Source organism: Lolium perenne, chromosome 6, assembly GCF_019359855.2.
Source record: "Lolium perenne isolate Kyuss_39 chromosome 6, Kyuss_2.0, whole genome shotgun sequence".
Taxonomy (NCBI): Eukaryota; Viridiplantae; Streptophyta; class Magnoliopsida; order Poales; family Poaceae; genus Lolium; species Lolium perenne.
Genome location: NC_067249.2, coordinates 69,823,481 through 69,846,435, shown reverse-complemented (window position 1 = coordinate 69,846,435; position 22,955 = coordinate 69,823,481). Strand labels below are relative to the sequence as shown.

The window sequence follows — 22,955 nt, the reverse complement described above, 5'->3', positions numbered from 1 at the left end:
GTTCGTGGGCTGCTGTTGGGCTTCGCGTGGGCTACGGTGGCTGGAAAAGTAAGCCAGGTAAGCCCCTTTCTCTCTCTCTTTTCTTTTCTATTTTCTTTTCTGTTTTTATTTCCTGGTTTCTATTTGTTATTTGGATTCAAATTTTGAATTCTATTTTGCTTTGCAGGTGCTAAAATATTCTATTATCAATATAATTTGAACATGAGGCTCACAACATAGTTGTGTTATTTAATAAACATTTAATATTGGATTAGATTGGGGTTTTAATGAGGTATAATTAAAATAGACATGGGTTTAAGTGTTAATCTCAATTCTTTTTATTTGAGAACCAAATCCATTTTAAGTGGTTTGAAATATCTTCATGAGGAACATGTTATTAAGTTTAGCTAGTGTTTTGTAGCAATTTTGAGGTTCAAATTCATTTTATTATGACTAGTATTTAAAGTAGTAGTGAAAACAAGGATGGAAATGGGATCATGATTTTATGTGAAACATTATTCCTAAGGGTTCAAGAAAAGTGGTTGGATCAACACTATATTCACTAATCTTGCTTAGCAAATTCTGGCTTGAATTACTTAGGATAATTCCCATGCTTATCTTGGTTAATTCAATTGCTAAGGTGATGGTCCAAACTATAACATATTATTCCTATTGGTCAACTAATCAATTATTTGGAACATCAAGTAGGATTGGATATTGGTTTTACTCTACTCACAAAATGACATTTGGGCCCTAGGTATATATAGATTGGTTGATACTTGTGATCTATGATACACAAGTTAGGAGTAATATTTTATGTAGCTTAGTTCCATATGACAAGGTTTATGGTTTTGGGAATACTTCACTAAGTTTAAGTATAAATAGGCATGAGGTATGGTAGGGTTCTACTTATGTTCCCAAGTGGTACTTGGATTGAAATTCCAATGTGATCTAGGGTTTTAGTGGTGATCACCTGTGTGATACACAACTAGGATTAAGATATGGTATAAGCTTTGATCATGTTTTAGTGGCTAGGTTTGTCTCAAGTGTTTGGATAGGAAAGGTTTAAATACCATATCAATACTACACAAGGCATGAGTATTGGTCTGGATTAACTACGATTGATATATTTATCCTTTCATGTGAAGATGGAGATCTATTGATCACATATATAAGTTTAACTTATCATCTCAATTTATAAGGTAAGATCATGCCTTAGACATGATCCACTTATTCCTCACTAGTCTCCCTTCTTTAATACTTCTCTCAACACACTCACTTAGATTCTTAGGGTTTATGATCCTCACCCAATTTGTAATGATCAAAGTATTGGCCTCATAACAATTCATTGGGGAATTATGGTTCTCTCTCCAAGTTCAAGTATAAGTCCATATACTTGAGTATACCTCTTTAGGTTGAGCTCTATTGAGTAGGTAGGGTTTATGATCATTACCAAGTTGTAATGAACACAACACTTGCCTCTTTATAATTACTAGAAGAATAGGTTCTTACTTCCCATCAAGTGTGAGCTAGGTCAAGTAAGGTTTAACACTTGACTTTTATCTCTTGTGTCATTGGTTAGTATCAACAAGTACCTCACTTGGATAAGGTTAAATATTAAACTAGGTTCTATTGAATGCATAATATAAGCATATGAATGGTGTTCTCCTTTCTCTAAGGTTTAATGGAATAATTGGGAAACAAGGTTGGAATGGTTAAGGTTAATGAAGAATGAATATGAGTGTTCTTGACTTGGTTCAAGTATTATAGTTGAAAAGATATACCATGTGACTCATGGTAGGAACATTTATTTAGTAGAAGACATGGATAAGATAAGTGAAGAATAGTTTCTCCAATTATTGTTACTTGATTTCCAAATAAATGGATGTTCATATGTTATGGCAAGGAATTCCATATTATGATCTTTTATAAGATCAAGCAATTGATCATTGAGTAAAGTGTTGTTGTGTTGATTATTAGTTCCATTTGATCTAACCCCTTAGATCAAATCATCTTTACCCAAAATAAGGTTTTAACAAAGTCACATTGAGGTTTATAGCGCTTGACTTGATGAGCTACTTCAATTCCACCAAGGTCAAGTGAAACTTCAGTTACTGTGACTGTTTTACTTTAAAGCGCGAAAATTCCCCAGATTTTCTATGCATGAATGCAATGCACATATCTGTTTCCTCTATTTTTGTAACCCCAATACCTGGGATATTACAACCGCCCTCCCATTTCAAACCCTAACATAATCGCCTCATGTAGTTCTTGCTGACAGGGACAGAAGGGCAGCCATTCATCTCATCATTAAGTCTTCACCTTAATAGTCAATGGCACAATCAGTTATTATGGAGAGTTTGAGAAAATACCAAAAAGGTTTGCTTTAAACAATATTTTGGATGGACGCACTAGCACCGAGTGCAATGTTAGTATTGATTGTTGCATACCATGGAATTTGTGTGTCGGGTAACTCCTAGATCAAAGCCAATTCGCATGTATTTTTATGTTTATGTGTTAGTTAAATTTCTTCAACAGTTTTCAGATGCTGGTGATTATTGCTGATTAATATTCTTCTCATGAACTCTCACTGTAACTGGTTTCTTCTTTTTTGGCAATCGCTTCTTTTAATACTAACCCTTAGATATGTCCACATGCTACCTCTCTTACTTTAATTATGTTTTACAATTTGCTGATGTTTTTAATTTAGTCAATATAATAGATTTAGACCAATTCATATTACGCATACGGAGACTACATTACATTGGTTAAGTACTTATGATAATAATTTTATTAATTGGCACCAATATGAAGTTACACTGTATATATTGATTAAATTTACATCTTGCATCCCATGAAAAAAGACAACTCGATGGCATCTATAAATATAACATAGCATATGCGGCAGTAAGATTGGTGCCATCTAACAACGTCGTTCACTCCTCTGTTAATGACTCCTCTTTGTGTCCCCAAGGCAGTGTATGATTTCCTTATAATTATACACCTCACATCACTATATACTGATCAGGTGAATGTAGGTGCCTAACATTTGACCTGCTTGCTAGTTAATGTATTTAGTAGTCTCGGACAATGAACAGAGCTTGTTTTGATGATTTTGATAAACCCCTCGGTGATGCATGATACACATGCTTTAGCTACTTCTGAGTTGAGTTGGTTATGTGCATTTGAGAGAAAATATATCTTTTTGACCTCAGTTCTGTCTAAAGGTCCCCTATTCATCACAAAGTTATCATCCTTACTTGATTTTTTCTGAATAAGCGCTTTTTCATGTGGGTTATTTTACTGTGCAGATAGGAACATGAAAACCAATGAGGTCACGATTCAACTTGTGAGTTTCCTCAGTTTTCTTTGTCCTGTTTGTTTTTATTAGCTTGGTAATGTACGGAGGTGAGTTATCGAATTAATCTCAAGTGTCGGATAAGCAAATATAACTGACTTCCCTTGTACACCTACATTGGTAATGCATGGAGGTGAGTTATCCGATTGATTTGATAATGTTGCTATGATGCTTTTCTGTGTTATACACTTTCTTTCCATAGGATGCTGACAACTGTAATGCAAATAATGTGATGTGGACAAGAAAATGATGTCCATTTTGTTGGTCTAACTTCAATTGTTTAAGTTGAAAGGGTCATCTTATATGAATGCTAATTTATAATCTTACATTACGTATATCTTAAATAACTTCGCTCCTACAATCACAGGCTGTGTTTTGGGTATCAACCTATCACGTCAATTAAGGTACTCCTCCAACAATTATTAGTTGTCTGCATAAGTACTGTTTGCAGATTTGCTTGATTTTGCTGCTATGCATACAAAGGTAATATGGTTGTTGCTTTATTTTATTGAAGTAAAGGATTTTCTGAACCAATAATGTTAAATATGCCAAATAATTTGCTTAATGATCAATCATCAATTACTAGGTATGATTCATCCGACAAGTGGCTGGTGCTATTGGAAAAGCATCTGCTCCTCCATAGTTATGGTCGTCATGATCTTCTCTTAATAATTATGGTCATAGAAGGCTTTAGAAGGAGACATTGTGTCATTGGTGCTTTTATTATGTGTTTCTATAATATTTATGAGCTTTATTTTCACATATCAATATGTTAGGTACTTCGCGGTAAGCCTAAACTGGTTATAAATTTTGTTTCACTTGTAGTTATAAACAGTCTCGGCTTCCCCTGGCTAGGTTACTACCAATGAGGCATCATCCACCTTCATGTATTTCGCCTAGAAGGAAAGTTGTTCTGGTGTCATTCTTAGCATCATGTTTTTCTTTTGAGTCATTCCAATGTATCTAGGATTTGATTTATGATTTATTTTTCCATGGTTCTTTCTACATAAAGTGGATTTAAAGTTTGAAATCTGAACACGAGTGCTGGTCATAATTTGTGCTCAATATGGTTTATTCATATTCTTGCATACTATAAGTTTTATGCAATTTGTAAATAGTGACTTGTTTTCACCGCAGTGATGTAAGGAAGTAAATAATGGGTCATGCTTCTGGTCCAGAATAAGAAAACATGATAGGTGATGTCATAAATGGTGTTCTCTATTTAGAGGCTACTGTAAATTGTCAAAATAGCATGGCACACATACGAGTAAACTGTATATGGTTTGATAGTTTGTCTTTGTTATAAAAAATCAATACTGCCCATGTTATATAAAAAAGTTTGAGATTTAACTTAATTTAGAAGTATCTAGACACTGTTTACTATTTACATCCGAATTTTGACAAATCCAAGACATCTTTTATGGAGCGGAGGGAGTAGTTAGAATTTCCAAGTGTGTCTGCTGGCATCCACTTTCATCCACTTTCTACATTGCAATTTTTATTGTTCAAACTTTAAATCATTTTCCATTGAGATGGACGGGCGCGGCAATGCACGTATTCATGATCTAGTAGTTAAGAAGAGGAGATGACAAGGAGGGATGAGACACTCTTATGTGCTACTTGGTAATTAATGGGTAAACTGATTCTCATGGATATTTCAATACATATGCTCAAAAAAGTTTGTGAATGAAAAGATCGGCACCCGAGGATTCGGTTAGCCATGGAAAGTGAAAGGCAAAGATGGATGTAGAGCATATGACATGATTGAAAGATCCATGAATAAGGTTTATACTGGTTACTAGGGGGCAATACTATTAACTGATCCCATCAAGAAAATGGCAAAGTGTTCGGTAAACATCAAACTTCATGTTAATCTTGTCATTTAAGAATTTCTCTACTTGTAACTAGTTGCTCTATGAAAGTTTATCTTCAGTACAAAGGCAAAGTAAAAGAGAAAATAAAGCTGGTAAAAATCCAAGCATAGAAGTGATCTATACTTATAGACACATCAAACATTGTTCAATTGTCCAACATGCAATGGTTAGTCTTGTTTAAATGGTAAGAGGTAATTGCTAGATTTCTATTATAAGAAGTTCATGTTTGTATGATTGTTGGTTCAGAGATTTGACATTACAATTGAATATTCATAAGTTGATGATGTCATGATCGTATTTCTTTTATCAACCATAAGCTCATTGATACATGATATGATCTAGTCGCTTATTTTCTCGAGGACGAGCAAATGTTTAAACTTGGGGGAGTTCATGCATGCATTTTACAACATCATTATTTCTACATATATGTTTAGTTTTCATTGTTATATCCAATCATACACCTTTATTTATGAATTTTTAGTTGTTTTCCGAGACTTTCCTACAAAGTCCCATTCATTGGTATTTAATTCCTGGGAGACAAAAAACCTTTTTTCGTATTTTATTTGTTTTAGGGCCTTCTAGATCGCTAAAAATTGAGGCAAAAAATACATGATCAGTTTTTTTACCCGGAGAAGAACCATGAGCGAAAGAAGCACGCGAGGGGAGCCACAGAGGCCAAACAGCACCAAGTGGCGCACCCTACATTTCTAGGCTCGCCACCTAGGTCTGTTTGCACCTCGGGTATATCCTCGGGCCCCCTTTATACCGGAGCCTACGTTTCGCCTAAAAACCTAAGCCATATTTTTCCGAGATTTATTGAGGCAGCGGCGGAGGCGAAAGTCCGCTCCTACTTCGGGAGAGGGCAGATCCTGCTGCACCGGTGCCTCCGGTGAAGGGGAAATCGACATCCCCACTCCTCCTTGGCTTGGGAGGAGGCATCTCCATCAACATCTTCACTAGAACCATCATCACCACCATCTCCATCTACGAGATCGACGTAATCCCCCTCATAGTTTGTGTTAAATTGAACCCCGAATATTATTTTTAATGATATTGCATGTTTGTGATTGGTACTGTGTCGTTATTTGGTCGGGAGATTATATATTCAGATTGTGTTGTAATCATTATGCCTCTGGTCCATATCATGTTTGACACTTGTGAATACTTGTCCATGATCCTGAGGGCATAGGATGATTTGACTATGATTTTATATGATGTGCAGTGAGTATTTGGTCAAGTTTTTTATCTTTTATGTTGTTCTATGATGGTTTTATGCAAACTTCGACTACATATTACTTCACCTATATGGGCTCATAGGACTGCACTTTAATGTAATGCATTAGTGTTGACAGAAATCGTTTTCCAATACTATGTGTTGCATTAGAGGAATTTATGTCGGGAATCAATGATCTTATTGCTATGGTGGGACATTTATGTCTTAATGATTTCTATAATTGCACATGAAAATGACTCTAGGGCCCATCATAAGGGGTGTGTTTGCACATATCTATGGTTGCACCTAATTTAGGCTCCGCCCCTAACTGAATAAAGTTTGACAAAATATTTACCATGTTGTGTATAACTCAGTTGCTAGTAAATTCATGCCGCCCTCGAGAAATTTAGCCTCGTATAAGCACGCACACTTAAGCTTGTCCTCTTGTTGCATAGAGGATTGAGCTTTTCTCTCATCGAGAGCTTTTACTTATTTGCTATTTACTTTCTGCAGTTTAAAAACTATACACCCAAAATACCAAAACCGGTACTTTATTATTATTATTATTATTATTATTATTGTTGTTGTTGTTGTTATTATTATTTTCTTATCAATTCTGCTAACCAATACCTTCAGCTCCTCGTGGGTTCGACACCCTTTCTTATTAAAAAGTACTACAATTGATCTCCTACACTTGGGAGCCATCAAACACCCCTCTCTATTTTTGTTGTTTTCCATCACTATCTTTTCCCTTCCGTTTTTTTCGAAGACAGAGGCTGCTCTTTTCCGCCCACTCCAACCGATGTCACCTCCTCCCCTAGAGCACGATGGAACGCCACATCGAGTTGTATTAAAGCCCCTCCACCTCACCATCCGCCGGCGCAATGCCTGGAGAGGGCGGACGACATCGTGCGGTCCGCGGGGGAAACATACCGGGATGGGAAGGAGGCGCGGCGTCCGCCGTTGGCCGGGATGGGGGAGGGAGCTCCGTGCTCGACCTTGGTCGGGAGGAGAGGGAGCGTGGCGCCCGATACTGTACGGAACGGGGAGGTAGCGTCGACTTCCAACATGGGTAGGCGGTAGTGCTCACGCCCTGTTGGGAGAGATGTCTGGGTGTGTAGGGGCGATGGGGATTTTTGGGTCATGGGCCTCTTTGTGTTTCCGTGGGTGGAGGGATGAGGGCACTTAGGTTTTCTTTTCTCAATTCATTTTTTTCATGTATTAATGTAGCACGATGTAATCTTTTAATAAAAAGATCAAGTTACTTTAGCTTTTTTTACAATGCCCTTTCTGCGCCATTGTTATTCTATTTTATAAATTCCCTTTCTTTTGTTATTTGGTATACAAATTCATGTTTTTTTTGGACTAATTGTTATAATTCCCTTTATCGGGCTAGTGGTTTTTTAGGGGGGAAATAACTGGTGGGGGAATCACTTGCAACTCATAAGAACTACCACTTGCTAATTAAATTAAATATTATTTTTATCAAGGTTTCTCATGTTCTTGGGGAAATAACGGCCATATGGTTGATATTTTAGAGTCAGTAAATTTTCATATTTTTACCACTGATAAATAGTGCAGAGGGTTCATAACTTATGAGCTAAAACAAGTCGCCAGAAATTCTAAAAGAAATTAATCTTTTAGGTCGGTAACTTTTCATATTTATGGTTGATAAAATCTGGCAGTTGATTTGATAAATTATGAGCTAAAAAAGACCCTAAATTATTTTAAATGAAATTGGCTTCTCGGGTCGGCAACTTTTCAAATTTACCATTTATAAACAACACGGTAGAGCGTTGATATATTTGTGAGCTAGAAAAGTTACCAAAATATTGAAAATAAATTAGCTTCTCGGGCAGGTAATTTTTCACATTTACCGTTGATAAAAAACGAACAAGTTGTTTGATAAATTATGAGTTAAAAAATTCTCTAAAATATTCTAAATTAAATTTCCTTTTTTGATTGGTAAGTTTACACATTTACTATTGATAAATAACATGACAGATGGTTGATAAATTATTGAAAATAAAATTAGATTCGCGGGTAGGGAAATTTTATAACGGGAAGATGGTTGATAACTTATGAGTTAAATAAGTCACCAAAATATGTTAAATGAAAATAATTTTTTAGGTTGGAAACTTTTTATATTTATCGTTAATAAATAACAGACACATGGTTGATAAATTATGAGCTAAAAAATTTGGCATATAATTTTGAATGAATTTATCTTTTTCGAGTTAGTAAATTTTCATATTTACCATTCATGAATAATGGGGCAAAGGGTTGTTAAATTTTGTGTGCTAAAAAAGTTGTCAAAATATTGTACATGAAATTAGCTTTTTTTGGGTTGATACCTTTTCGCTTTTACTGTTGATAAATAACGGGCAAATGGGTTGATAAATTGTGAGCCAAAAAGGTTCCTAAAATACTCTAAATAAAATTGGGGCCGATAACCTTTTCACATTTACCATTGATAAATAACGGACATAGAGTTGATAACATCAGAGCTGAAATAGGCCACCACAATATTCTAAATGAAATTAGCTTTTTCAGATTGGTAATTTTTCGCATTTACCGTTGATAATTAATGAGCATTAGGGTTGATAAATTTGGAGCTAATAAAATTACCAAAATATTATAAATAAAATTAGCTTTTTCGAGCCGATAACTTTTCGCATTTATCGTTGATAAATACCAGGTAGAAGGTTGATAACTACAGAGATAAAAAAAAGTCGCTAAAATATTCTAAATGAATTAGCTTTTTCGGATCGATAAATTTTCGTACTCACCGTTAGTAAATAACGAGAAGAGGGTTGATAACTTGTGACTTAAAAAGTTCCCCAAATATTCTAGTAAATAAAATTAGCTTTTGCCATCGATAACTTTTCGCATTTACGGATGATAAATAACGAGCAGAGGGTTCATAACTTGTGAGAAAAAATTGTCAAAATATTACATATGAATTAAGTTTTCGACATGGGTAAAAATGAACCTTGAGAGTTGATAGCTTTCAGCTAAAAGAAAAGTTATTAGGACATATCAATATGGGTACTAGTTTTAAAGATCGTGTCGAGACCGATTTATTGGTAAAAATAGATCTTAAATCAGAATTGTCGTTTAAAAGATAAAAATAATATAAATTTTTATCCAAACAAAATTTCATATTTTTGGTCTAAAATTTCCCATTTTCGTGTCCACTAATCTGTCGGGACCGGTGACTCGGTGACGAGTCATTCAGATTCATATGGTTTGTTTTGCTAGGTTTTCTTAAAGGGTGCATTAAATATCTGGCGGACCCAGTTCAGTTTGTAATTAAAAAATTCATATTTTTACCTTTATAACATGTAAATTATATAATACAAAATATTAGTTCTCCAGTTGTCGAGATTGACCGCTTCAGCGATCGACCGCCTAACAGGGGCGCCCTCTACTCCCTGTCTTTTGTTTGCCAGAATTTCGTTCAGTATATGCATATATCTCGGATACCCCGTCCGGCCCAAAAGCGCATTCCGAGCCCATACTTGAACAGCCCAACAAGCAACGCACACCCCGTTTCTTCTCCCCTCCGTTCTCCGTCTCGCCCGAGCGAGCGGCCGCCAGGACCAGCCGCCACAGACCTCCTCTTCTCTTCGTCTCCGCCGCTAGGCAGATCTCGTACCGCTTCTCCGGCGGCCGGCGCGGTGAGCTCTCTCCCCCTTCTCCCGTTACCGCCCTCTGCATCCTCCTCTCCTCCGGCTTGCCGCCCGCGCGGCGAGCTCCAGCCGGAGATCCCCCGTCGATGTCCTCGTTGCGGGGTATCAGTCCATTCCGTTTGTTGCTAGTTAGTTTGCTGCGTGGTGGAGTAGTAATACCGAAATCAGTTCATTTTCCAGAATTTTGGTTTCGTACGCCTCTGGGTTAACTGATTGAGACTTTCGGAGTGTGAGGTAGATGCGATGATTGACACTGGATGAAGTTGTAGTTGAGGTGGTTTAAGAGATGTCCCGCTGCCTAGGGCCATGCCTCGGGTTAGGATTTTAGAGCTGAATAGAGGGGCATGTGTTGCTCTGCCCCCTATTGTTTCAAGTCATTTGATTAGCAGATGGATTGTTTTGTTGATCTGGTTCATGAACTTGATCTGTGAGACTCATCTAGCGATTTACAAAGGATGAGCAATTAGTGTTTCGCCTTATAGGAACTGCCTGCTTAGAAGAGTTCTTGTACCTCGCTAATAGATTTATAGATCTTTGAAGCACTGATCCCCTTCTCAAAGAATAGAGAAACTTATGTTGCTTGCCCTTGCCTATTGCTATGCGGGCATTTTAGAACTTGGAGAAACTAAGCAATGTAGTTCTGTGGATAATGGGAAAGGATTTTTTGGGGGGAAAGCAACCATCTTTTTGGCAGCTGAGTTATGCTGCACTCCAGTGTCCATTTTCTCTAAATCGTTGTAACAGTGCCTTCTAAATTTTGATAGTTACCATGAATTGTCCACTTTCCTATAGCTGGTGCATGTTTCTTGTGTACTAGGGGTTATTTATTGATTCAAAATGCATTTAGTCACACAGGATGGCAGGAGATATTCACGGTTATTTCTGTTCTTGTGCAGGTTAGATCATCTTTAGAGTCTTCTCCTTCCCTGGTTATTCCTGCCAACTCAGGTAGCTGGCAGTAGGATGAGTCTGTCTACCGTAGCAAGACGACTATGTTCTTCGAGATCATCATCCACAAGTCGACTTTCAGTCGTTTCGGCACGTCTGTACAGCGCTGAGCCTGCGAAAGATACGGGTGCTAAGAGATACAAGTATCCTGAAGTCTATGATCCATATGGTCCTATGCCACCACCATCAGAGAAAGTTGTGGGTCTAGCTGACCGCATTGCTGCTCTCCCTCCTGAAGAGATCAAACAGATCGCTCCAGCTCTCCTTCTCAGACTGAACCAGCCAGCACCACAGGCAATTTCTGGCCAGGGTTTCAGTGTTGGTTCTCAAGGTGGTGCTGGGGCTGGTGCCGGTAAGTCTGAAGAGAAGAAGGCCGAGAAGACAGTATTCGATGTCAAGCTGGAGAAATTTGAGGCTGCTGCGAAGATCAAGATTATCAAGGAGATCAGAACATTTACGGATTTGGGTCTGAAGGAAGCAAAGGAGCTGGTGGAGAAGGCCCCTGTCATTCTGAAGCAGTCACTCACGAAGGAGGAAGCAGAGGCGATCATAGCGAAGATAAAGACAGCAGGTGGTGTTGCTGTGATGGAGTGAATGATCAAAGCCTGTACACAGCCAACCTTTTTATTCTTCTGATTTTGTTACCATGGTCGGGCATTTGAGGTCAGAGGATCTCTTCACTGATGGAGGAAATGGTTCACCTGACAGGTAACCAGAGTGGGATGCGAACTAGATATTTAGTTGCTATGATGGCGCCTTTATTATTTGTCCTAGAATAAGCCTTTCTTTGTGCATCACATATCTTTTCTGATGGAACACTGGCATTGGGTGTAAGAAATGTCGACACCATTGTTATGAATGTGATGCTGATACCTTTTGTTTGCCTTGTTGGTATCTATTCTGTATCACTTTTAACCACGCCATTTTGATATTTGATTTGAAATGCTTTCCAATCGCACAGTGAAACCAACTGCAAGGAAATGTTCTTACCATATTCTCGTTCATCCTGTGATGATACTAGTGATTAGAAGTTCCTGTTGAACAATCTATCAATTCCATATATACGAATCAATGTTGTTCTTACATGAAAACAAGAAGATGAAATGTCCCAGCCGCGTCACTCCGTCTTCCATGCGTGAAGAAAGAAACTGTAATCAGCCGGGTCGCCATGAATACCACTGCCGTGCTCCCACCCAGTGGTGCTGTCATCGACCCCTGGCGGAGCACCTGGCTTGAAGATGAAGACCGCCTGCGCTCCCGGCCCGGCGAAGATCCAATCGTGCACGTCCCAGAGCACCTGCACCGGCGCCTCCTCCACGAGCACCGTCTCGTTGCCCCGGAACTTCCACTGCAGGTTCTTGACCTGCACCAGGACGCGGCCGTCCACCGCGATGGACATCTCCGGCTCCCTGGGACCGGCCAGCATGCTCTCGATTACGATGTCGTGGTTTGGCTTCCCGGCGTCCAGCCACGCCCGCGCCGTGAAGCTGCGCCTGCCGAGGACGACCTCACGGCGGCACACCGGCATGGCCTCCTCCAGCGTCGGCCGGCACTTGGTCCGCTTGTACGCGTCCTTCTTGAGGTCGCCGAGCGTGAGCACGACCTCGTCCTGGCTCACCAGCGCGACGTAGTACCCGCAGGCGGGCTCCGGGCTGCTCGTCGCAAACTTGGCCGACCGGAGGTCCCAGAAGACGTCGAGGCGGTGGCCGTCGAGGAAGAGGCTCTTCAGGCCCTTCTTGCTCCAGAACGGCCACGGCTTCAGCTCCACCTTGAGGCTGAGCGTCTCGTCGTCGCTGCCGTCGCCGGGGCGGTCGATGGAGATGGTGAAGGACTGGTTGATGATGCTCTTGTGCCACACGACGGTGACGAGGCGCTGGACGCCATTGATCTTGGTGAGGTACACCGTCACCGTGGAGCACTGCGCCGTCGCCGAGGAAGACGATGCCGCTTTGCCCGTGATGGAGTCGTCGGAGGCCGTGACCCCATTGATGCCGGCGCGCTGCTCGTCCATCTGTCTGGACGGCTCGCAGGATTTGGATCGCTTATGAATCATGGCGAATCAGATCAGGTCGATCTCTTTCCCTATACTACAAGAAGACGAAACACATCGGCGTGGAACAAGCCGCTCGTCGCGTCAACAACAATGGCGATTGATCAAGAAGTAGACTCCGCCATGCTCGATCGTCATGGGCTGCATGCATGTATGCGACGCATGATGAGCATGGAACAAATTAAAACAAAGAGAAAAATCAAGAGGTAACAAAATACTAGAATCCGGTGATCGATTCTTATGGGTCGTATGCAAGAACAATCGACAAAGGCACATTCTAAATCGAACAAAACAAGAACAAAATCTGCCTTGACGCTTACAATCGGATGCGCGCGCCAATAGTCTCTTCGCGAGAATATGCAAATAATCGATCGTGTGGGAAATACAAACTCCGGTATAGAGAAAGGATGTTGACGGGAACGAAGATTAATTGGACGGTTTTGCCGAAAAAGATAAGAAGCCCAACGATCGCGCGATGTTGTCAGCTGAGTGCTATTTATGTCCACCAGAAAGGAGGTGGCATGCCATGCACTATATCCGCCATGAAAATAGATCAGGAAGCGAACACGAGCTAAGAAAAGGACGATGTCCATATAGTCATGCAGAGGGAGTAAGAGATCCATCGTCTCCTACGCGAGTGTCATTTGAAAGAAGTGTGCGTTTGCAACACATTTTCTTCTCGTGGTATGGAAAATATATAGAAAAATATTGTAACATCTGGAACACACCAATTTTTGTTTGGTTTTGCAGCAAATGCCCCATTTGCTGCAGAAGTTCACGGAGAAAATCATCGCACATATGCAACATGGAAACTAGTATTTGCACCATTAAAACAATATTTAAAACATGCGCCCAAGATAATCACAGCATGTCACCCATACGTGTGCAACAAATAGAAACAATCTTGTATCATGTTAAATGGATGTTTGCAAACATATATGTATTCACAAATGTGTTAGGCCCCTCACCGCCAGCATTAGGTGACCGTGGACCCAGTCCCGTCTACCCGATGTCCAACGGAGCACACTGGTATGAACATGAGCTCCACCGTGACACATCGACAGAGCTGTATGTTTCACAATTGAGTTTGATACATACATTTTGCAGCATAAATTTAGATGGTAAACATGTTTTCCTAAGTTATTTTTTTCATCTTTATTGGCCATATTTTATCAACAATTTACATTTTACTATAGAATTGCATCCGGCTGGGTTGTTGCACCCTCGAAAATGATCCATAATTAGGCATTCCCTAGAATGAGTAAACATACAAGATACATAAGATACGAATTTTATACGAAGACAGAGCCAACACCAAAAGGGTGTCAGCCACAAAAGGATTGTTAGCCATGCGTGGCCAGGTGGTGTGCTAGACCCCAAGGAGGTCACCGGCGGTAGCCCTTTCTACCAGATGGTCACTCGTGTTGACATACACAGAGTTTTGAGTGTTTTTTTAGGCGACGGAAAATTGAGGAACCCTTCCTTCGCCAAAGAGGGTGGCTGGATTCTGTTGTTCTCATAATTCCTCCCCGAAAAAATGAAACACCATCGTCATCACCGACACCATGGGGCGTCCTCTTCACCACCACCATCATGAACAACACTATCTCCATATTCGATGTCTCCATGAAATTATTTAGATTGAAGCTTCTAATGAATTTTTGATGTTGTCTCTTTATTACTGATCGGCGCCACGTGTTTGTCAATGGATTATTTATACATTCAAATTGTAGACTATGTAATTATGTCCCTACACATACCTATATTTGTGATTTTTAAGTAGTCCATTATGTTCTTGATAATATATATTTATAGTAGATCCCTAGTTATTGCAATAAATTTGTTTAATTCTCTTGCTATAATCCCTAGTAGTAATATTTTTTCGAAATGGAGGATGAGACCCCCGGCCTCTACATCGAAAACGACCTTCTTTATTAATTTATTCAACAAAGAACAGCCAAAGAGCATACATAAAAAAATTCGAAGTCACCACACAATGCCTCGAGACCCTACCATGGGTGAAGATCATGTCAACATGGCCTTATGACCAGAATACAACGAAATCTCCCCATCGGCTAGGATCCAGTAACATATCCATAACCCGAGACATCCTCTAAGAAAAACAGGAGCGTCGAACAATCTTTATGGTAATTATCTGAATATACTTCGATATTCCTGCCGTCGATGCCACCACGACGTCAGACATCACCAACTCCCTATGTGTGTCCATCGTCACACGCCCGCCGTCAAGACCCCGCTGCACCATGCCACCAAGACTCCTCGTTGTAGAAGGTAGATGCCACACCGCTCCACCTTGCTCCCCATGCGATGGACATTCGGATCTTACTTCGTCAGATTGATTTTGGACCTTTTCTCATGGTTGCCGTGAGGAGGATTATCCTTGCAGCTTTTGCCCCCTTCTACGTCCTCGACAATGGTGATTCGTACATACGTCGACAAAGTTGGTCGGTTTTTATCCACTGACATACGTATTGATTCTCTTGCCCATAGTGGTTGACTACTTTAATGGTTATACACGTGCACGCAGCCTTGGCATAGCGGCTCAAATTAAAATTATAGGAGAACCTTCGCTGGTATTTATAGATCTATGATTTCTTATCTATCTTTGGATACCTTCACGAAAGTATAAAATAGTATCTTGGAAGAAAAGGAGTTTAAAAACCTCGAAAATTTGTTAGTATCTTTAGACTTTATTTTGTAATCGTTGGAGAGAGCTCATGTATCTCTACCATGTACTATTTGTTACTACTATAAATGTACATATATTTGGTATTTTGTAAAAGAAGGCTTTAAATATTTTATTTTTTAAGAAACACTCAGGCTTTAAATATTTGTCGCAGGTTCTATAAACGAGACAGGTTTTAGCAAAAATATTTTCTCTAAATTTAAGCTAAATATTTAAGGCCGGAGGGGGTATAATGTTCGATAGTTCTAGTGATTGTTTCGCTAGTTTGCAGTGAGATGGAATAGCTTCAGTTCGTGAAGTACGGTAGCGTGAACCAACTGAGAGAGCTGCGTTATACAGTACTCTAGCTGTTAAAAAGAAAAGAGGTGGTGACAGAGCGGCGTTACTATTGGGTTTTGGATTAACGATGTATTTGTGGACAAGTACTAGATTCACTTATTAATCCAGATGCACCATACCAACAAAACGTTTCTGTTTCTCTCTACAATCGCGTAATTAATTCCTACACTAACCTGCGTCGATTCTATCCCCAGTTGCTCGATCATGCCGCCGTCTGCACAACGATGGGGCTCTTGACAAACTGCTTCCCGTTGGTCCAGACGAGCGAGCCGAACGCGTAGTGCTTTGCAAGTTTGGCACTCTTGACCTCAAACCTGACCTCGAACGTCTTCTCCTCCCCCTTCTTCTTGAACTCCATCACGTCTGGGCTCACGGTCACGTGCATTCCGGCCGGCTGGTGGACCAACGACTTGTATATCCCCGGCCACCCTACGTTCTTCACTGTGCGCTTCACCGTCGTACCAGTGGCAGTGACATTGACGACGGTGATGGATGGGTAGTTCAGGTCTTGGAGCTTGGGCAGCTTCTCAGGGCACTTGTATGGCACGCCGTTGAACATCGCCAGGACGCTAGCGTTGTACTTGAGGGAACAGAGGAAGTCAAGGTATTGCTCTGGGCCGAGGTCGTAGACTAGGCCCGGGTTCATGGCGCGGCTGGGCCACACATGCCCGGCGCCATGGCCGAAGGGTCCCGCCGGCACAAAGGAAGCATTGAGGATGGACTCTCCCTTGTTATCCACGTCGATGGCCGTCGTCATAATCGCTGATTTTACCGCGGCAGGGCTCCACCCAGGGTGCAGTGCCTTGATGAGTCCCACGATGCCGGACACGTGCGGGCATGACATTGATGTGCCAGACTGCGTGGCATAGGCCACGCGGCGCTCGTCGAAGGTGAGCTCTGTGGGCGACACGGCGCGCGTCCAAGCCGCGATCACACTCACCCCGGGCGCCGTGATGTCCGGCTTTAGAATCTCTGGGTTCACCGGGTTGGGACCTTGGGATGAGAAGGCGGCCATGTAGGGTGCCGGCTTCGTCAACAAGCTGGTCACCGGCTTCTCCACGAAGCCTACCGGAGACCTTCATCACACAATTCATATGTCAATATATGTTCATCATTACATGATATGAGCTGAATAACATTGACGAAATTAAAATGTAGTTTTTTGGATGGTTTGGGTTGCTTACTTGGTAGAATTGAGGTAGGAGTATAGGAGAAGGCCGTCGCTGAACTTGATGTGCGTGGCCGGGAGCACGTGCGCGTCGGCGATAACTTCGTTTCCAGAGCTGGCGTCGTTGGCGAGCACCATCCCGGCGCCACCGGCAAGCAGCACCGTCGCGCCCTTGGCCACACGCGCGTTCGACCCTCTTAGGCACACCACGATCTTCCCCTTCACCTTCTTCGGATCCAGAGACCCCTGCAAGCAAATCTGCCTGCACTCGCATAAACACACACATGCATTAATCATCATCACCATATAGCCTACAGTAGTAGTCATCTAATTTAGATTCTGGAGATGGAGATGCACGTACGCCTCCTCTTGCGACTTTCCGGGAGCTGCGGCTTGGGCGGAGTCGATCAAGGGGTAAGGTTTCTTCCCACTGAGCGCCGTCTCCGAAAGGCTCTGGCCCTGCATTGATCGAAACAATTTGTTGGTTAATTAATTTCCAGAAAGAATAGTTCTACATAATACCGTTTTATTGAGGACTGAAGATACGGGCCTCGATCCTTTTGCCATTGAAGACAACGTAAGACGGGAACTCGCGGTCCATTGTGCTGGCGCCGACGGTGAACATCCACGGCGCGACGTTGGAAATGGATCCAGGCTTGGGCCCTGAGTTGCCGGCAGAGAGAACGACGGAGATGTTGCGCCGAACGGCATGGAAAGATCCGATGGCAATGCCATCCTCAAAATAGTCATAGGCACCACCATCGCCACCAAGTGAGACAGACAGGATGTGCACACCGTCGTGGATGGCAGCGTCGAAGGCCGCAAGGATGTCCGCGTCGTAGCATGAGCTGCCGTTCACTGGCTTGTAGCACACGCGGTATGCCGCCACGTGCGCACGGGGTGAGCCACCAGTGGCTGTGCCGTTGCCGTAGCCAAACACACTTGCGCCGGGCGCGGGGGAGCCCCCAGCCGTGGATAGCGTGTGCGTGCCATGGCCCTCGCTGTCTCGTGGAGTGTAGTACTCTTGGCCATCAAGCTCGCCACCGCCCGATATGTACCCCTTGTTGAAGAAGCGCGCGCCGATCAGCTTCCTGCATGTTCGCCAAAATTTGAAAATTTATATATACGAAACTGAAAGTATGCATAATAAACATAAACATTTTAGAAAAAAACATGTGCTAAATAGTGACTCGGTTTGACGACAGGAAGACTGTCCATTAATAACAGAAAGGTTTCAAAAGCAAAATGGATTTATATGAGTAAATTTGGATGTGTCTATTCCTAGAATTTTGGACAAACCGCAACATGTCTAAGGAGAGCTCTAATGGACCAACATATGTTCAGTATGAGAAGAAACCTCCCTTTTCCTTCCAAAAAGAAGATACCCTTATGAGGAATGTGTAACTATATATCCCTTTCACAAATCATTGAGCATATTAACAAAAAATCATTTTCTTTTCATTTTTCGATGGGCACTAGCTAACTACATTTACTCTCTTCAGTAAAATAAGAAACTTCAGATAATTCAGCATCGTGTTTGATGTCTAGATGATCCATGTTATTTATGACCCTGGTATTTGCAACTTATCAGAAAAAACATATGCATATAGGATAAGTAGTTACATGTACATGTGAAATTTTCATTCCAGGTCCGTGGTTACCGTGGCTTTAGAATTTATTCTTACAAGTTATGCTGAACAACAGCTAAATTTGTACTTCAGAGGACAGAGACTAAGGCCATGCTTAGAACGTAGTGATGTTGACTTGATTTGAGGCATTGTTTCTCCTACACAAGTTTTCTTGATGTTTGTGGACTTATTTTGGTTTGTATAAACTGTTGTGATTCCAGTGTAGCAAATGGGAGAGTGACCTTCCATTTCTACACAAGCGTATTTAATTATGTCCGAAAATTTTGATAAAAATGACTAAACCGTACTATCCGTTCCAATGAATGAGACGAATATTTTTTTTGAAAGGTCAAACTATTTAAACTTCGAAAAATTATTTGTAAAAACCTATGAAAAACTTAATATTATATATATCATATGAAAATATATGCATTTCATTTTTATTTTGTGTTTCCCAATACCTCGTTGGTAAGAGCATCAGACTATAAGTGTACACAGATATTATTCATACTAAGGTACGCAACTTTAGTTTATTTTCTTCCATAATTAAATGAATTTGATCAGTAGACATGTGTTCCAAAAATTGGAATACTCAATCACATGAATTATGGAAATGGGAAAGTGACCTTCCATTTTCTACAAGAATGTATTTATGTCTAAAATTTTAGATTAAGTGATAAAGCCTATTTTTTGTAGGAAGATACCTGAATTTCATTTTCCTTTTGTGCTGCTTCTTGCCTCATTGGTAGACAGGGACATCAGACTATTAAGTGTACTCGGATATCATTCATACTAAGACATACAACTTTAATTTGTTTTCGTCAGTAAATGAATTTGACCAGAACATGTGTGTTTGAAAAATATCTGAATTAATTTTTCTTGATCATTGCCTCAAGCACATCATACTATTAAGTGAGCCCTGATATTATTTCAGACTGAAATATAAGTTTTAATTTTATTTCTCTGGCTGTTCTTTTTTCCCGGAAGCCTTGTGTCGCTGTTGAGTGGGGCCAAGAGTTCAATATCCATCATCATGCAATGCAGGCATGCCTATCTATTATTGCCACGATGCGACATTGTAAGCATCAGCTGGTGGTGGTCTCGGCTCCCAACCGACTTGCTAGTGCTACACTACACAAAAGCACATCAACTTTTTGGCATTGAACACACACACGCACTACATATGCATCAAACATAAACACGCCTAGCATGGCTCTGAAATTACACATGCATTACTCAAAAATGAACAAAGTTAAATGATTAATTATTAGCAGAACAATGCATGCGTTTAGAATATAACTTCATGTTAGTTCGTTAAATTACCCGTTGCAGTGGAATTTATCATCTTTGCCTTTGTCGCATGTTCCTTTCCAGTTCTTGGGGACAGGTCCTAGTCCATGATCCCGAAAGCTCTCTGATTCTGGCCACACACCTTCACATCCATACAGCACAAAGAGTACACATCATATCGGCATCAGGCATAAAATCCGAGTCAATTAGAACGACAAACTCCAAGACAAACAAATAAACCATCAACAGTATGTGGTCCACCAAATAGTTCATCGATGCCCTCTTTTTGAGGGCAGGAATTTCAAGAAAATAATTGTTCATTCCTTGCGTGAGAATAGTAAGAAAAATCCGGCGCTCTAAAGAGAAATTCCTGCTTGGAGACAATGATCGTTTGGCTGCATCTGAACTGTCAAGACCATGTCAAGGGAAGTATGGAGAAATGCAGGGTAGGATAGGATAGCATCTAGCATGGTTGCACTTCATGTGTACAGACGGGAAGCCACTATCGAATCATTGGATGGTCCTTCGATCTATCAACGACCAGCCATACATGCATGGACATAATGGGCTGATCAGTGCATTGGCAAAGTCAACAGCACACTGCGATATAGCATCCTCCACGTTTCCTATAATCAGTTGGAGGTATATACTTGTGTAATCAAGTTTGTGGCCAGCGACAGTCTCGTAAGAAAATAGTTTAGGATAAAGAGCTAATATTTATTTTGTTGACTGTATATGTATTTATCTCGTGTAGGATAGGGTAAGTTACTATACAAGAAATATTAATTGCATGTACAAACTGTACTGGTTACCGCTAATACAGCGCGAAGATATTCTTAAATACTGTATTTGTGCACCTGGTACATACCTGTATCGAGGTTGCCGATGATGACGCCCTCCCCGAACTTGGCCTTCCGCCACGACGCGCCGCGCGGGACTCCGCCGGGGCCGGCGAGGCCGAGGAACTGCCACGACCGCGTCGTGTGCAGCTTGTGCCCTCTGTTCGGGAACACAGACACTACCTCAGGAAGCCCTGGAGATCAGATCACAGCATGCATGCGGTTAATTAATCGGCAACATTCAGGATCCACGAATTGAGCGGCCGCGTAGGGATCGGAACTCACTGGCGATCTCGGCGGCCTCGGCGGCGTCGAGGTTGGCGGCGAAGCCGTTGATGTGCTTGGTGTATGAGTAGAAGATCGCGTCCTGCGCCTTCGCCTTGCTGCATTGCGACAAGGAAAACAGATCGATCACACGTACGTTCTCAGCCCAACTATCATTTCCTTCGAACCGATCGCGTACGCATCTACACATGCAGTTCAAGAAACGGCGGCGATCAGTAGCTTACTCTCCGAGGACGGTGGCGAGGAGTTCGGAGTGCGAGTCGGCGGCCTTCTCCTCGAGCGCCGCCAGGTCGACGGCGGCGAGGTCGTGCAGCTGCGAGCCATGGGCGTGGTCGCCGAGGTACACGACGTAGGACCGCTTCTCGGCCGCGGAGGGCTGGACGAGCAGCAGCGCGCAGAGGAGGAAGGGGACGACGCCCAAGGAAGCCATGGATCTCACGGCCGCCATGGATCGATCCTCGCTCGCGATCTGTCTAGGGAATTCTGGTAGCGGGTGGACTGAGGGAGGGAGGGGCGCGTATTTATATGCGGCGATGGCCACGGCGGGTTTAGCAGTCCACGAGACGAGGACTCGTCCCTCGATCTGTGGCTGTGATGGAGGCGCCGCCGTAAACGTCGCAGATACTGTTTAAAACCTTGGATCTGGTATGAGTATGAGTTAGTTACCGGCCCGCCGATGAATATTGTATCCACGGATCGAAAGGATTTATCACGTCGAAGATCGGTTTTTAGATAAAAGGCGTCCCCGCCCCGTTCCATTTCATTGAAATAAACCAAGTTCGCAGAGGTTTTAAAGCTCCAACTTATTATAAAATCCCTAAAGAGGCAAAATCTGTCCAGAAAATGAAACTACCAACAATAGAGTATGTATCAGGGCTAAAGAAGCTAAAGAATCTTCATGCGGATTTCATTGCATGCCTTAGGTGTACCAACAAATGAGTATGTAAAACATGCAAAGAAGCTAAAGAATCTTCATGCGGATTTCATTGCATGGTGTACCAGGCCCCTCCAGCAACTTCCTTGTCTTCATCGCCATCTTAGATGGGGAGTTTCGGAGGCTCTTGTTGAGTCTAGCGCTATGACCCAACCTTCCACCATTGATTTTGCCTCGGAAGGGCACAACGGCATCCACTTCGATCCGGAGCAGATGAGCTATCCGCCTCCATAGAATCTGTAAACCACTCCAAATTAGTCTTCCAAAGTATTTCATTTCTCATTTTCCATGAATTGCACATAATAGGAAAATTCAACATATTATTCCACAATTTTTTTATAACTATAATCCATAATCTAGCCACAATTTCATATGAGTCACCAGTTTAAACTTTAGTGGTGACAACAATTCCTGCCAAATCAACTAAATAATATCACATGGAAAACATAGATGTTTTGCACTTCCATTCTCAACACAAGAAAAGACATCTTACGTCCTGCAAGTATTGTCGTTTCGTTAGGTTATCTCTAGTAAGCAATTTATTATGAGACACCAACCATAGGAAAACTTGCACCCTAGGAGGCAAATTTAACTTGCATACAACATGCACAAACACTAGGGTAATCCCTATGTAATTGATCACTCCATATA

The 22,955-nt window shown here is 41.6% G+C and overlaps 3 protein-coding genes across 3 annotated transcripts; 1 reads left to right on the top strand and 2 right to left on the bottom strand.

Annotated features, from left to right (window-relative positions):
- Positions 1 to 9,949: 9,949 nt before the first annotated feature.
- Positions 9,950 to 11,982, top strand: LOC127307623 (uncharacterized). Its single transcript, XM_051338364.2, has 2 exons — positions 9,950 to 10,104; positions 11,013 to 11,982. The coding sequence occupies exon 2, from the start codon at positions 11,080 to 11,082 to the stop codon at positions 11,656 to 11,658; it is 579 nt and encodes a 192-aa protein (XP_051194324.1). The 5' UTR covers positions 9,950 to 10,104; positions 11,013 to 11,079; the 3' UTR covers positions 11,659 to 11,982.
- Positions 11,983 to 12,084: 102 nt separating this feature from the next.
- On the bottom strand, positions 12,085 to 13,885 carry LOC127307622 (uncharacterized). The gene is made up of 2 exons (XM_051338363.2): positions 13,435 to 13,885; positions 12,085 to 13,255 (listed from the first exon to the last, which is right to left on the bottom strand). Exon 2 carries the CDS (start codon positions 13,115 to 13,117, stop codon positions 12,182 to 12,184), a length of 936 nt encoding a protein of 311 aa, XP_051194323.1. The 5' UTR covers positions 13,118 to 13,255; positions 13,435 to 13,885; the 3' UTR covers positions 12,085 to 12,181.
- A 2,310-nt stretch (positions 13,886 to 16,195) lies between these two features.
- LOC127307621 (subtilisin-like protease SBT5.3) lies at positions 16,196 to 21,883 on the bottom strand. Its single transcript, XM_051338362.1, has 8 exons — positions 21,595 to 21,883; positions 21,371 to 21,468; positions 21,115 to 21,279; positions 20,280 to 20,388; positions 17,879 to 18,419; positions 17,690 to 17,787; positions 17,345 to 17,590; positions 16,196 to 17,236 (listed from the first exon to the last, which is right to left on the bottom strand). The coding sequence occupies exons 1-8, from the start codon at positions 21,816 to 21,818 to the stop codon at positions 16,363 to 16,365; spliced, it is 2,355 nt and encodes a 784-aa protein (XP_051194322.1). The 5' UTR covers positions 21,819 to 21,883; the 3' UTR covers positions 16,196 to 16,362.
- Positions 21,884 to 22,955: the final 1,072 nt, after the last annotated feature.

Excerpts from the sequence above, each read along its gene's own strand:
- LOC127307623 (XM_051338364.2), top strand. The coding sequence starts at position 11,080 with ATGAGTCTGTCTACCGTAGCAAGACGACTATGTTCTTCGAGATCATCA.
- LOC127307622 (XM_051338363.2), bottom strand. The coding sequence starts at position 13,117 with ATGATTCATAAGCGATCCAAATCCTGCGAGCCGTCCAGACAGATGGAC.
- LOC127307621 (XM_051338362.1), bottom strand. The coding sequence starts at position 21,818 with ATGGCGGCCGTGAGATCCATGGCTTCCTTGGGCGTCGTCCCCTTCCTC. Across the intron at positions 21,280-21,370 it reads CGAGGCCGCCGAGATCGCCA|GGCTTCCTGAGGTAGTGTCT; the intron begins GTGAGTTCCGAT and ends TCTGATCTCCAG. Across the intron at positions 17,591-17,689 it reads GGAAAGTCGCAAGAGGAGGC|GCAGATTTGCTTGCAGGGGT; the intron begins GTACGTGCATCT and ends ATGCGAGTGCAG.